Here is a 16,191-nt window from a genome sequence, read left to right on the forward strand (position 1 = left end):
TCAGTTAGATCACCCTTTAATCTTCTATACTCGAGGGAATACAAACCTAATCTATGTAACCTGTTCTCATAATTTAACCCTTTTAGTCCTGATATCGTTCTGGGGATACGATAGTCTGCATAAGCTCCATGGAGATGTACTTTTATCTTAATTTACATTTTTTGAGATGGCCTTTTAATGAAACCACATCCACACCATTCACCATAATTTATTGTTTTCTATTCATATGATGTAAGGTTTCAAATAGGAGGACGTTTTAAAAGAAAACCTCTTGCCCCAACAGGACATAAGTTGGCAGATTCTGAGCACAAGGAACTGTTGGCCACTGTCGGGTCGATTTATGTAGCTGCTCTGCTGAAGGCTCAGAGATTTCTCGAAAAGACTACAAGGTGAGGAACCTTTGATGCACAGTGCCAATCTATTAAGTGGTTCTGCATTCAAACACCCACAAAGAACAATGAATTTTAGGAGCGTTTCTAATGGGAAAAAATTAAATTTCAACCGTCCTCATACGATGTTGGAGGACTAATTATTTTAGCCAATGGGCACAATGAATCTCTTCAGGTCTGTAACAATTTCTGTAGTCTCCAGAATTAAGCTGTTTTTCATTTATTCCCTCTGATGTCTCAAAAGCGAGGGTTGTCAGACGGAAAGTAATATGGAAGGTGATGTTCAGGATAATTTTAATATCCCAATATCAGCCGCATGACTATTTCAGGCCGAAATTGTAAAAATAGAAACATGGAATGTTTGGATATCTTGGGTTAATCGTTCCAAAATGATTATTATTTTTTGTAAAATATGCAATGACTCCTGCTCCCGATTACTAGCCAGAAACACCTGCCGGAAGTGACTATATAGGTTTTTTACGTGAGAATTGTACTAAGGTGTGATGTGGGCGTTGAGTGACACGTAATCACTTACCATTGAAGCTTATACGTGAAGAATGGCCACTTCAGTGAAATATCAGAAGACAACTACCAACTGTAGAACCGTAACAAAACATGAGGCACCTTTTTTGTGGAAAAGAAAGACAATGGGAGCAAATTGTTTGCACTTGTCGGGGAGATCAAAACTAGGGGCTATAAATATAAGATAGTCACTAATCAATCCATTAGGGAATTCAGGAGAAACTTCTTTACTTAGAGAGTGGTGAGAATGTGGAACTTGCTACCACATGGAGTAGTTGAGTCGAATAACATAGATCCATTTAAGGGGAAGCTAGTTAAACACATGAGGGAGAAAGGAATAGAAGGTTATGCTGATAGGGTGAGATGATGTAGGGAGGGAGGAGGCTCGTGTGGAGCATAAACACCAGCATGGACCAGTTGGGCCGAATGGCCTGTTTCTGTGCTGTAAAATTCAATGTGATTCTATGTAAAATTCAATGTGATTCTATGTAAATTGGAGGAGGATGGGGATATTATCCCACTCCCGCTTGTTATTAAGTAGAATATTGCACTGATAGCAGTCTATTAGTTGGTCCATTTTACTTATGATAAATAACTAATTGATTCATGCGTGTGCTGTCTGTGAATGAAAGCTGCTTCACATTCATGGAATAAATGCAGCGATGAACAGATGCTGATGTAATATTCAATGTACCATTGAATCATTACATGTAAGATTAGCTTTGAAAGTTCCCCTTTAAGTCAAGCCACAGCCAATGGAACAGGATAGTAAAAGATTTTCAGATTTTAACATGAGTATATTTCAAGGGTATAACGCATGCCGCGGAGTGGTTATATGGCTGAGATAATAGTTATCAGGTTGTAATCATGATTGCACAGAAACAGGCCATTCGGCCTTACTGGCCCAGGCCAGTATTTATTCTCCACACGAGCCTCCTCCCATCTCTATCAGCATATCCTTCTATTCCTTTCCCTCTCACGTGTTTATCTAGCTTCAACTTAAATGCATCTACGCTAGGTGCCTCAACTAATCCTTGTGGTAGCATGTTCCACATTCTAACCACTCTCTGGGTAAAGAAGTTTCTCCTGAATTCCCTATTGGATTTATTAGTGACTATCTTACATTTATGGCCCCTAGTTTTGGACTCCCCCACACATGATAAACTTACAAATGACCTTGGAACACCAAGGTAAAATTTCATCATCCCCAAAGCATCTTTTATTATGCAATGACAGCATCTTTGAAGTTTTTTAAGGGAAAAAAGAGAAAGCATCTGCTTGAGTCTATAGGCATGATTCCACGAGCCCACTATCTACAGGCTTCTGCGTTTACAGGGTATCGTGGGTGAGGGAATTGGGGATACAATGTTGTAGCACTATCTCCACGTGTGGCTTCCTCATTGGGAAATCCCAAGAAAACTAATATTGAATCGGTGACAGGGACTTAATAAAATTAACATAAGTAAAACAACAGTAATGAAGAAAATAATAGCACCAAAGAGTGACAGATCCCCAGGACCAGTTGGTTTCCATCCCAGGGTTTTAAAGGAAGTAGGTGAGCACATTGCGGATGCCCTGACTATAATCTTCCAAAGTTCTCTAGATTCCGGATCTGTCCCTCTAGTTTGAAAATTGCACATGTCACTCTGCTTTTTAAGAATAGAGAGAGAGGGAAACCAGGGAATTATAGACCAGTTAGCCCAACATCTGTTCTGGGGAAAATGCTGGAGTCTATAATTAAGGATAGGGTGACTGAACACCTCGAGAATTTTCAGTTAATCAGAGAGAGCCAGCGTGGATTTGTGAAAGGTAGCTCGTGCCTGACAAACCTGATTGAATTCTTTGAAGAAGTGACTAAAGTAGTGGACAGGGGAATGTCAATGGATGTTATTTATACGGACTTCCAGAAGGCATTTGATAAAGTCCCACATAAGAGACTGTTAGCTAAGATAGAAGCCCATGGAATCGAGGGAAAAGTACAGACTCGGTTAGGAAGTTGGCTGAGCGAAAGGTGACAGAGAGTAGGGATAATGGGTAGGTACTCACATTGGCAGGATGTGACTAGTGGAGTCCGCAGGGATCTGTCTTGGGGCCTCAATTATTCACAATATTTATTAACGACTTAGATGAAGGCATAGAAAGTCTCATATCTAAGTTTGCCAATGACACAAAGATTGGTGGCATTGTAAGCAGTGTAGATGAAAACATAAAATTACAAAGCGATATTGATAGATTAGGTGAGTGGGCAAAACTGTGGCAAATGGAATTCAATGGAGGCAAATGCGAGGTCATCCACTTTGGATCAAAAAAGGATAGAACAGGGTACTTTCTAAATGGTAAAAAATTAAAAACAGTGGATGTCCAAAGGGACTTAGGGGTTCAGGTACATAGATCATTGAAGTGTCATGAACAGGTGCAGAAAATAATCAATAAGGCTAATGGAATGCTGGCCTTTATATCTAGAGGACTAGAGTACAAGGGGGCAGAAGTTATGCTGCAGCTATACAAAACCCTGGTTAGACCGCACCTGGAATACTGTGAGCAGTTCTGGGCACCGCACCTTCGGAAGGACATATTGGCCTTGGAGGGAGTGCAGCGTAGGTTGACTAGAATGATACCCGGACTTCAAGGGTTAAGTTACGAGGAGAAATTACACAAATTAGGGTTGTATTCTCTGGAGTTTCGAAGGTTAAGGGATGATCTGATCGAAGTTTATGAGATATTAAGGGGAACGGATAGGGTGGATAGAGAGAAACTATTTCCGCTGGTTGGGGATTTTAGGAGTAGGGGGCACAGTCTAAAAATTAGAGCCAGACCTTTCAGGCGCGAGATTAGAAAACATTTCTTCACACAAAGGGTTGTAGAAGTTTGGAACTCTCTTCCGCAAACGGCAATTGATACTAGCTGAATTGCTAAATTTAAATGTGAGATAGATAGCTTTTTGGCAACCAAAGGTATAAAAGGACATGGGCCAAAGGCAGGTATATGGAGTTAGATCACAGATCAGCCATGATCTTATCGAATGGCGGAGCAGGCACGAGGGGCTGAATGGCCTACTCCTGTTCCTATGTTCCTATTGCTGAATCACACCCCGTGTGCTGTGAGAATGTTGATAAATTGCAATTGCTGGTGTGAAGATTTACAGGAAGTTTAATACAAAGTTTTCTTTTTTTTAAACATGGTACAGGATGGTATATATAACAAAACGAGATTGTCATTTTCTGACCTCTAATTGGTAAACTATTGAATCTCAACTGAGTGACAACTATCACTTTAGACTAAATTCCTTTAAGTCACTCTATACAGTAACCCTTTACTGCAGTAAATATTTGTAATGTAGGCTTCATACATATTGTCTCATATATACCACTATTTTTAGTATCGATGGAATTGGATTCAATTCTCTAATGTTTATGTAAATGTTTGAAAAATGTATAATTTACAGATATATAAATTATTGAAGTAGTTTATAAAATCAGCTGCTATCAAGATACATGTATGTCTAACTCACTGTTACACTCAGATTAATTCACAATGTTATATCCCTGAAACAACATTACTTTACAACAACTGCAATAAAATGCATGCAGCCAAGTATTAATAACCATTTATTTATTTTGCTATTTAATCAGGGTAACCCAGTAAGATTGACTAAAGGCAAGTGAGTTATTGGAAAAGTTTTCTTGTGGGGAGGATTGGATGCGATGCCAGAGTGCCACCTTCTACTCTGTGCTAGAATGTTTGGGATTGTTATCATCCCCTGTGACAGGAAGAAAAGCCCTCGGTTTAACACGCTCCGTGAAGAACCATGCGTGGTCTGTCTTTAGCACACGCTCGAAAACCCCCAGGTGGGATTTAACCCACAACCTTCTGGTTTTTGCAACGCAAAAATTTTAGTAACAATGGAGTCGTAAACCAGTGTTTAATTCTTGACCAATACACAAAAGTAATGGACACACGTTTCCTGCAGGAAATGGTTATGGATGATTGACGGTTGCTTCATTGTCAAACTTAAAGCCACTTTCTTTGTTTGACTTTCTTTATACCACAAACTATGAGTTTCATTGTCAAAAGCCTGTTTTACTGAAATTCCCTCACTGTGTTTCAGAAAAAGGAAATGCATGAATGTTGAGAAAAAAAACTTGTATGTTTTTTTAACCCAATCTTTAAAGTACGTTATTCATCGAGTAGAGAACGGTTTCACTCTTTGCAGAATGCTTAAAGAGGCGTAGAAAAAAATGATCTTATATTTCTGGAGGCGAACAGAGGAAATGAAGTGTAGGTTATAGAACTGTGCTAGTATGCAGCACTGAAAATTATTATAAGCAGTTTGCCAGACTGCAGTTACTAGAATAACACATTATATATGCTCCTTTTCCACAGTGCACACAGCCCCTAGAGGCTCATTCTTTTTCGAGCCAAGGGTATTTTAAATTCTTTTTGCATCACTCGGGATCCTGCAGCAACTATAATTACCACTAATGAACGCTGTTTTTAAAATAACGTGTATGGGGTGCCCCTAATGGCTCAACAAGTTTGTCCAGTGAATGGATTAAATATGTGGACCAGGAAAGGCCCTGGTTTGACCCCTCGGCTGTTCTGAGTTAGTTGATCTCAGCAAGGCAGCTGTATGGGCTCTGCACTGTATCCTAACTCGCACCAAGTCCCGTTCACCCATCACCCCTGTGCTCACTGACATACATTGGCTCCCGGTCCGGCCATGCCTCGATTTTAAAGTTCTCATTCCTTGTGTTCAAATCCCTCCATGGCCTTGCCAGTCCCTATCTCTGTAACCTCCTCCAGCCCTACAACCCTCCGAGATCTCTGCGCTCCACCAATTCTGGCCTCTTGCGCATCCTCGATTTTCATCGCTCCACCATTGGCAGCCGTGCTTTCAGCTGCCTAGGCCCTAAGCTCTGGAATTCCCTCCCTAAACCTCTCTGCCCCTCTACCCCTCTCTCCTCCTTTAAGTTGCTCCTTAAAACCTACCTCTTTGACCTGTTCTAATATCTCTTTATGCGGCTCGGTGTCAAATTTTGTCTGATAATCGCTCCTGTGAAGCGCCTTGGGACGTTTTACTATGTTAAAGGCGCTATATAAATGCAAGTTGTTGGGTTGGGAAGGAGAAAATTGGCCAGGGTTCCTGCTGACTAACAAGGCTTGCAGGAAGTGCATGTGCATAAGGACTCTGCTGTGATGCCATCTATGGTTGAATGACCTTCTGACATTCACTCAAGGCTCACATTTGAGCATGGGCCACTTGTGTGAAGTTCCATACTGCAGTAAGGATGGCGAGGGCGGAGACTTTGACAAGAAAAGCGTTTCAAGTTGTAAGCCATCTACAGGATGCACTGCAGCAACTCGCCAAGGCTTCTTCGACAGCACCTCCCAAACCCGCGACCTCTACCACCTAGAAGGACAAGGGCGGCAGGCACATGGGAACAACACCACCTGCACGTTCCCCTCCAAGTCACACACCATCCCGACTTGGAAATACATCCCCGTTCCTTCATCGTCGCTGGGCCAAAATCCTGGAACTCCCTACCTAACAGCACTGTGGGAGAACCTTCACCACGCGGACTGCAGCAGTTCAAGAAGGCGGCTCATCACCACCTTCTCAAGGGCAATTAGGGATGGGCAATAAATGCCGGCCTTGCCAGCGACGCCCACATCCCATGAACGAATAAAAAAAAAGTTTGCCCATGTGTAGCAGTGAAATACAAAATTAGCACATTTCACATTTTTAAAGTTCTGCTGTTCTTTAAGCCCGATCATAATTTTATTGTGGTTGTGTCAGGAGACATTTTTGATATACTGGTATTACCCTGGAGAGTATGCAACTTTATGCAATTAATATTCATGTTTAACAACCTGACCATATGGGTTGAAGGTTGGTGGTTTGGCTCCTATGTTATTTGCCCTGGTGGATTGGGAAGGGAAAGCAGAGTGACTCTCCAGGTGTGGCTATATTAAAAGTATCTCATGGGTCCACTAATGTTATGTTTATGCTTCTAAAACCAATTGCCTGCAGCACTTCCTATGCATTACTTGTTTTGGCTGAAGTGTATATTTTTCTAGGTTCTGTGTGGGTTGTACCCTTTTCCAGTTTCCACTTACAATATCGCTGCTAACATTATTTGCAGGAATTGGGTTTATTGAATGCGTGCCTCATATTATGGAGGCGGAGCTAGTGTCACACAATTTGCATTTCCTTGCACACTTGGCTCACATATTTTAAAAAATGTGGTCACTTGGGTGAGTTATTGGAGTTTTGCATGCACCCATTCAACCATCGCCCAGCCTGAGTTTTTGCCTTTAGGAAAGGCAGGGAGAAATAATCCTGTCGGCAATGCTAGTAGTTCAGTAATGTAACGGTACATAATATTTGCATTTATAACTTTATTTTTATTAGTTGCTCAAAATAGAAAATTTTCTTCCTTGCTGTAACTGTCTGTTCGTGTCTCACTAATTCCTTCTGTCTGCATCTTTCTATTTTACTCTTTCCCACTCTGTATGGCACTCACACACATTTAGCTATTTCCCCTTTCGTAACTCTTTCTGCCTCCATCTATATGCAAGTTGCTTCTTCCCCCTGCACCCCCCATCTCCTCTCTCTTTATGGCTCACACTTTCTCTGTATGCCTCTTGTACGTTGCTTTGCTGAATTACCCAATTGTATGTTTTCCTTTTTTTAAAAAGCAAAATGGCAACAAACATATCGGAGGTGGTTGCTGCATCTGGTCGGGAAGAGGCTGGAGGTGAGAATAGAGAAGCTGTTGAGAACTTCCTTTAATGAGTGAGAGAAACCGGGGCCAGGACATGGGCTGGGAGGTAGTGAGGGGATCGAGGCTGGAAGGTAATGGTAGGGTGGGCAGAATCGGTGATGCTTGTCTATGACAGGCCGAGTGGTGTTCCTGTTGCCATGATCCACCCAACTGATATTGGTTTGTCAGGGTGAGAGAAAAACTGTGGGTGGTCTTGAGCTTTGGAGTGAGCAGGTTGTTCAAACCAGGGTTATGTAATTGGGAGGCAGGAGAGATGGCTTTTGGAGAGAAGGTGCAACTGGAAGGGGAAGGGAGTTTGGGGTTTGGAGGGATGTAGAAGCAACAGTTACTGGAGCTGGGAAGAGAGGGAGGTGTTCCGAAGCAGCAGAGTTACGTAGGGAGGCAGAAGAGACCCAGTTGGAGTGGGCTTGTAAGCCTAGGACCTTGGCGGGGTGGAAAAGGCTGTCTAAGCTTGGAAAGTAGCAGGAATAGTTGAGTCTACACCGTCAATGTAGACCGGCATGGGGCAGCACAAGGTTGGCAAGTGCAGTATGGAGGCAGGATCAGAGTACGTGGTTGAGAAAGGTACAAGAGCAGAGCTTGGCCCAGAAGCAGAGCTGAACCTAGAGGAGAACAGGGCTAAGTTGCCCAGCATGAAGCGTTAATATTGGACAGAATGGGGAACAAGATGGTGGCTGAAAATGGATTGAAGTTTTTTTCCAAACCCAACTGATCTGTTGTATCAACAATTAGTATGGATTTTTGATGGAATCTGATTGATTCATAGTATTTCATAACATCTGCCAACATTGGAGTACAATATAGTATTACAGTTTAAAATTTTATAGTATTGGACACAGACTTCGAATATATTTTGTTTGCTAATGCACAGTTGCAGATGGTAATGGCATGCCCTGTGTTGCATTTACAATATATTGTTGATTTGAATTACGTGGCTCAGTTTGACAAACGGTGTATAGATGTGGGAGTTTTGCTGGTGCTTGAATCAATACGAGGACTAAAAAGTTCCTTTTAAAAAAAAAGCCCACACTAGCAGCAAAAAAATGTCTTTTTAAAAATATTTTAGTGCAAGATACTTGTGGATGAGGATGAGAAGCCTTTTCATTCCAGTCTTATAATTGAGGGAAGTATTGCTAATGCAGGTATGTCACTGAATGTGGACCAGAAACAGTGACCAGATCTTCAGGAATCTCATGTAAGAAAGAAAGACTTGCATTTATATAGCGCCTTTCACAACCTCAGGACGTCCCAAAGCGCTTTACAGACAGTGAAGCACTTTTAAAAAAAAAAGTGTAGTCACTGCTGTACTGTAGAAAATTCAACAGCCAATTTGTGCTCAGCAAGGTCCCACAAACAGCATTGTGATAATGACCAGATAATCTGTATTTAGTGATGTTGGTTGTGGGATAAGTATTAGCCAGGACTCCCCTGCTCTTCTTCGAAATAGTACTGTGGGATCTTTTATATCCACCTGAGAGGGCAGATTCAATTGTAGAGGTAGCAAATCAAACCTGTCTCAATTGGTCTGCAAGGTTTAGTGTTAGTCCAGCACTGTCTTTATTCCCTCAGCAATTAGGAGGCTCTGTGCTGATTCTTCAACAGAGATTTTAAATGATCGGATTGGGACTGTGTCTTTATTACATAATCTGTAGTGTCCTCTGTGGAGTCTTTTCTCAAACCTAGTCTGAGGTTCCTTTAAAGTGTTGATCATATGCTCCAAGTGTTTACAAACGCTTTCTGGTTGCTCCTCATCTCTACCTCTCTCTCCTCCTTTAAGATGCTCCTTAAAACCTACTTCTTTGACCAAGCTGTCGTAATATCTTCTTATGTGGCTCGGTGTTAAATTTATGTTTGATAATTGCTCCTGTGAAGCACCTTGGGGACGTTTCATTATGTTAAAGGCGCTATATAAATGCAAGTTGTTGCTGCTGCTGCTGCTGCTGCTCCGTCACATGTCGAAATGACACATGCCTGTCAGAAAATATGTTTGAAGATTAAAATAACATCGTACAGTTGGTGAGAGATTTCTTTTAATGAATAAGATCAGAGTCGTGAGCTTCCCCAGGAAGTGATGTAGTGACCTAGGATTTCTCAGCATTTATAGTTTTTTACAAAAAGTCCACAGCACACATTTGCTGATAAAAGCAAACATTGTATTGTACTCGTTTCCTTTTGTTTATAGCCAAACCTTAAATGAGAATATCTGTCAAAGGGTAATATAAGCAATCAAAGGAAAAAACTAATTAGGGAAGCGAAAAGTATTAGCAAAGGAAACTACCTACAGCATTTAAATTTATCTTCCTCATACCAGTAAAGTTCACTGAATAGTATGTTCTTAATGTTGTAATGACTTTTAAAAAAATCAGTTTTTGCTTTGTATGGTTAAAGCCTCCCATGTTACTTGCTTTTCCACATCCATCATGAGTTTGGAAAGATCCTTAAATGAGTTTCAAACAAGTTCTCAGCAGTGTCCCAAGAAACAGGTGGGCCAGTTAATTGCACTCCCCCACCCCTAAGCTTGTTATGGGATATTAAACCATCCTTTCTTTATTTCTCCTCTCCTCTCCTCCTGTCCCCTCTCTTCCTGTACCCTCTCTTCCCCTCTCCTCTCCTCCCTCGTCTCTCCCCTCCTGTCCTCTCTCTCCCCCCTCTCTCCTCCTCCCCCTCTCTCCTCTCCTCTCTCTCCCATCCCCTCCACTCCGTTCCCCCTCTCTCCTCTCCTCTCCTCTCCTCCCCTCTAATCACTAAAATCGAGCAAAAATTAAGAATAATGAATTTATATAGCTTTTTATTTCCTGCACAGCTGAACCTTTGTGGTAACATGAAGGAAATCATAGGTGAGTGTCAGGATATAGCAGGGACATTGGATAGGGCCTTCTGAGAGTCCGTGTATACCACATCCACTCCATTGCCCTTGTCTACTCTTCCTGTTATTTCTTCAAAGGGCTCAATTTTGAAATGGTGGTGGGTCGGCAGCGGGGGGGGGGGGGGGTGAAGGTGCGCGTGACAAACCCCAATGAACAAAACTTACCATTTCCGACGCGATTGCACCGTATTTGATGATGATTAACGTGCTCTCCAGGTTTTGCGCCCAGCAGCCAGCCTGATTGACGTCCGGAGCTGCAACGTGGGCGGGGTGGGGGGAGAGAAAGAGAGAGAGTGAGACATCATCCGGCGCTGGAACGGAAGATCGGGAAGGGGAGAGGGGAAGATCGGGGTGGAGAGGGGAAGATCGGGAAGGGGAGAGGGGAAGATCGGGAAGGGGAGAGGGGGAAGATCGGGAAAGGGAGAGGGGAAGATCGGGAAGGGGAGAGGGGAAGATCGGGAAGGGGAGAGGGGGAAGATCAGGAAGGGGAGAGGGGAAGATCGGGATGGGGAGAGGGGGAAGATCAGGAAGGGGAGAGGGGAAGATCGGGAAGGGGAGAGGGGAAGATCGGGAAGGGGAGAGGGGAAGATCGGGAAGGGGAGAGGGGAAGATCGGGAAGGGGAGAGGGGAAGATCGGGAAGGGGAGAGGGGAAGATCGGGGGGGGCAGGGGAAGATCGGGGGGGTGAAGAAGGGGAGATCGGAGAGGGGGATGTCGGAGCAGGGTGGAAAGGTAGGTTGATTTTGTGTTTTAACTTTGTGCAATGGTTTTTTATGAAATTAATTTTGTTTCTTTTTGCCTGACCGGCCCTGAAGCCGTGGGCAAGCCGCCCAGGTAAGTTAAAAATCATTCTAACCACGTAATCTGTCACCAGTAAGGTGCCTTAAGTACTTCAATGAGGTACATTTGGTTCTTTAATTGCCAGCGGGATGATAGTTCCGGATTCGGGACGCCCGCGCGCGTACAGGTGTGTCCGTGGGGAACTCGGATGGAGGTGGGCTCCGAACCCGAATGGGATTTCCTCGATTTCGGAGCCCCAACGTACCCTCAATTTCCTGGGAAAATCGAGCCCAATGAGTTCAACACGGTCGGCTAAACATGACCTTCCTTTCAGAAATCTGTGCTGACTATTTCTTTTATTATATTCTCTGTTTGTAGATGATTTGTTACCTGGTCTTTTAGCAGAGTGTCTGGTATCTTTCCTACCACTGACGTTAAGCTAGTTCCTTGGGACAGTTCTATCTCTCTCTTTGAAGAGAGGAATTACACTTGCTGTTTGCCAGACCTCTGGCACTATTATTCTTTCTGTTGAATTTTTATACATGGATACCAGTGCCTCTGCTACCTCCTCTCGAGTTCCTTTGAGAATCCGCCCACTGACGGCCGGGAATCCTTTCCCACGGGTCACCGGCTGTGGCCTACTGCGGCCAAGTTCCTGCTTGACCGGCCTCCATGTCCCCGACCTGTCCCGGCGTGGCCTCCCGTTACCATACTCCCCCGCGCCCTTCATTTCGCCTCCCCATCCCGTAAAAAGCGAGGCCGTAGTCTCATTCAGGTAGTTCTTCTTCCTATCTTTGTTCACCATGGGGAGATTTAATGGAGGTGTTCAAAATGTCGAAGGGTTTTTGAAGGAGAAACCGTCTCCACTGGCAGGACGGTCGGTAACCAGAGGACACAGATTTAAGGTAATTGGCAAAAGAACCAGAGGGGGAAATGAGCAGATTTGTTTTTTTACATAGCGAGTTGTTATGTTCTGGAATGTGCTGCCTGAAAGGGTGGAAGCAGATTCAATAGTAACTTTCAAAAAGGAGTTGGATAAATACTTGAAAAGAAAAAAATTTGCAGGGCTACGGGGAAAGAGCAGGGGAGTGGGACTAATTGGATAGCTCTTTCAAAGGGCCGGCACAGGCACGATGGGCCGAACGGTCTCCTGTGCTGTACGATTCTGTGTCCAGTTCTGTTACAAATGCCAAACTAAATACTGATTTGGATTCTTTCTAAGATGACTCTTCCTGTGATCCCTGGAATGATTTTGAAAGCTGCATCAGTATTATTGTAATTTATTTTGGCTGCAGGACAATTGGCAGCTGTTGCACCCCACTGGCAAAGCGTATTCATACTTTATTTCTATTCACCACTTGCATCACAGAATTGATTTCTCCCTTATGTCCTCTAACCCTTCCCAGTTCATATTGGATTGTTCGATACGAAACAATTTAATTTCATATCATACAGCCATTCAGTTCGTAATCACTTTTTTTCGCCAATCACCAGGGAAACAGCATAACGGTGTTTTTCTCTCTGTAATCAAGACCTCATTTCCTGCGTTTAGAGACATGTCGGACTTCTCATTTCATTTAATTCCTAAACTGCCTAATCTCTCTTGTGTTACGGGTGACCTTTTATGACCTAACTTCAGGGGTCTGTCTTCGCCTTGAGACTATGTTGAAACTTTAAGTCTCCTCTTTTCTTCATTGCTGGTGTCATCCATCTCTGATCATTGCTTATTTAAATAGATAATTTTCTTGACGTGATTATGAGAATCTAAATCAGTTTTAATTTAAAAATCTGTTAGATTAACAGTGCCACAGGGCAAATGGATCAAATTTACACAGATTGGTAACATTTCTAAAATCAGAAAAGAAAGACCGGCAAAGTTCAGGCTATTTAATTTCAAGTTGACAACAATTATAAAAAGACAAAAAATTTACAACCTACCCGCCATCTCTTCAGAATAACAACAACATGCATTTATACAGCGTCTTCAACATAGTAAAACGTCCCAAGGCACTTCACAGGAGCGATTATCAGACAAAATCTGACACCGAGCCACATAAGGAGACATTAGTACAGGTGACCAAAAGTTTGGTCAAAGAGGTAGGTTTTAAGGAGTGTTTTAAAAGAGGAGAGAGAAGCGGAGAGGTTTAGGGAGGGAATTCCACCACCTTCTCAAGGGGCAATTAGGGGACGGACGATAAATGTCGGCCTTGCCAGCGACGCCCACGTCCCGAGAATGAATTTTTGAAATACTTGCTTATTCGTCTATCCCATTCCTGCTGTCATGCTCAAAACGCCATGCTGCAGCCAAACAGTTCCCAGGGTTTGGGATGGAAATTTGTTGGTTGTGTGGGGGGGGGCGGGGAAGAGAAAGTCATGCTCGGGTTATTCTTGCACATCCCGAGGCAGCTGAAGACATGGCCGCCAATGGGTGGGGCAAAGAAAATCGGGGCATGTGCAAGAGGCCAGAGTTGGAGGAGCGCAGAGATCTCGGAGGGTTGTAAGGCTGGAGGAGGTTACAGAGATAGGGAGGGGCGAGGCCATGGAGGGATTTAAAAACAAGGATGAGAATTTTAAAATCGCGGCATTGCGGGACCGGGAGCCAATGTAGGTCGGCGAGCACAGGGGTGATGGGTGAACGGGACTTGGTACGAATTAATACATGGGCTGCAGAGTTTTGGATAAGCTGATGTTTACGGAGGGTGGTAGATGGAAGGCTGTGTAAAATGTTATTTAAAATGTTAACTTGTTTTTTATTTATAATGCTCACTCCATTTTTCTACTTGCGCTTTGCACCTATCATTGCCAAGAGGGTGGGTAACCAATGTGTGTCTAAGCCTTTGTCAGTGGTTTGGCTGCAGCGAGATGTGCAAGAATAATCTGAGCATGACTTTCTCTTCCTCAGCCCCCAACCAACAAATTTCCATCCCAAACCCTGGGAACGGTTTGGCTGCAGCATAGTGTTTTGAGCGTGACAGCAGGAATGGGATAGACAAATAAGGAAGTATTTTAAAAATTAATTCTCGGGATGTGGGCGTCACTGGCAAGGCCGGCATTTATTGCCCGTCCCTTAGTTCCCCCTTGAGAAGGTGGTGGTGAGCCGCCTTCTTGAACCGCTGCAGTCCGTGTGGTGAAGGTTCTCCCACAGTGCTGTTAGGAAGGGAGTTCCAGGATTTTGACCCAGCGACGATGAAGGAACGGCGATATATTTCCAAGTCGGGATGGTGTGTGACTTGGAGGGGAACGTGCAGGTGGTTTTGTTCCCATGTGCCTGCTGCTCTTGTCCTTCTAGGTGGTAGAGGTCGCGGGTTTGGGAGGTGCTGCCGAAGAAGCCTTGGCGAGTTGCTGCAGTGCATCCTGTGGATGGTACACACTGCAGCCACAGTGCGCCGGTGGTGGAGGGAGTGAATGTTTAAGTTGTGAGGGTTTTAGGCATGAGTCTGCATCCCACCACATCATGGTACTGTGCACTCATTTATGTTAATAAAACCGAGTCAACAGATGGCATTCTGTACTTCACCACCATGTTATCATTGACTCTAATCCAACTGCATTTTCCTTAGATTATTATAAGTTAAACTTGTATGGAACCTTGATTAGACCACACTTAAGGGCACTGTGCACAGTTCTGGTCTCCATATTACGAAAAGGATATAGAGGCACTGGAGAAAGTGCACAAAAGATTCACAACGATGATATCAGAACTGAGAAGTTGTAACTATCAGGCAGGACTAAACAGGCTGGGGCTCTTTTCTCTCGAAATGTGAAGGGTGACCTGATGGAGATCTTTTTAAATTATGAAGAGGTTCGACAGGGTAGACGTAGAGAAGATGTTTCCACTTGTGGGGGGGTGGGTCCAAAACGAAGGGGTCATAAATATAAGATAGTCACTAATAAATCTAATAATGAATTTAGGAGAAACTTCTTTACCCAGAGAGTGGTGAGAATGTGGAACTCACTACCACAAGGAGTAGTTGAGGCGAATAGAATAGATGCATTTAAGGGGGATGATGTGGAGATGCCGGTGATGGACTGGGGTTGACAATTGTAAACAATTTTACAACACCAAGTTATAGTCCAACAATTTTATTTGAAAATCACAAGCTTTCGGAGGCTTCCTCCTTCCTCAGGTGAATGTTGTGGAAATGAAATCCTCGAACCTTTCGCATTTATAAATCACAGAACAATACCTGGTGATTACAGATAGTCTTTCCAACTGCCCGTTGCCAAGGCAATCAAAGTGTTCAGACAGAGAGGTGTTACCTACAGGGCCACCGAATATACAAACAACCAAAAAAAAAACAGAGAGAGAGAGGCAGAAACATAGAAACATCCGGAAGGAAGAGAAAGGCAGCAAATGACCCGTTATATTAAAAACAGATAACTTTTGTTCGCTGGTGGGGTTACGTGTAGCGTGACATGAACCCAAGATCCCGGTTGAGGCCGTCCTCATGGGTGCGGAACTTGGCTATCAATTTCTGCTCGACGATTTTGCGTTGTCGTGTGTCTCGAAGGCCGCCTTGGAGAACGCTTACCCGAAGGTCGGTGGCTGAATGTCCTTGACTGCTGAAGTGTTCCCCGACTGGGAGGGAACCCTCCTGTCTGGCGATTGTTGCGCGGTGTCCGTTCATCCGTTGTCGCAGCATCTGCATGGTCTGCAAGGGGGAGCTAGATAAACACGAGGGAGAATGGAATAGAACGTTATGTTAACAGGGCGAGATGAAGAGGGGTGGGAGGAGGCTCGTGTGGAGCATAAACTCTGACGTAGACCAGTCTGGCCGAATGGCCTGTTTCTGTGTTGTAAGTTCTGTGCGATTCTATGTATTAATTCATCACTGGGAAGGATATTTAAA

At 43.7% G+C, this 16,191-nt stretch overlaps 1 protein-coding gene across 1 annotated transcript in view; it reads left to right on the forward strand.

The window, feature by feature from the left end:
• Window positions 1-16,191, forward strand: part of pcca (propionyl-CoA carboxylase subunit alpha) — a 313,585-nt gene that overhangs the window by 184,313 nt on the left and 113,081 nt on the right. The window contains exon 18 of the mRNA XM_067986601.1: window positions 284-389. Coding sequence (XP_067842702.1) covers window positions 284-389 — 106 coding nt within the window. The remainder of the gene's footprint in view (window positions 1-283; window positions 390-16,191) is intronic.

Source organism: Heptranchias perlo, chromosome 6 (assembly GCF_035084215.1).
Source record: "Heptranchias perlo isolate sHepPer1 chromosome 6, sHepPer1.hap1, whole genome shotgun sequence".
In the NCBI taxonomy this organism is placed as follows: Eukaryota; Metazoa; Chordata; class Chondrichthyes; order Hexanchiformes; family Hexanchidae; genus Heptranchias; species Heptranchias perlo.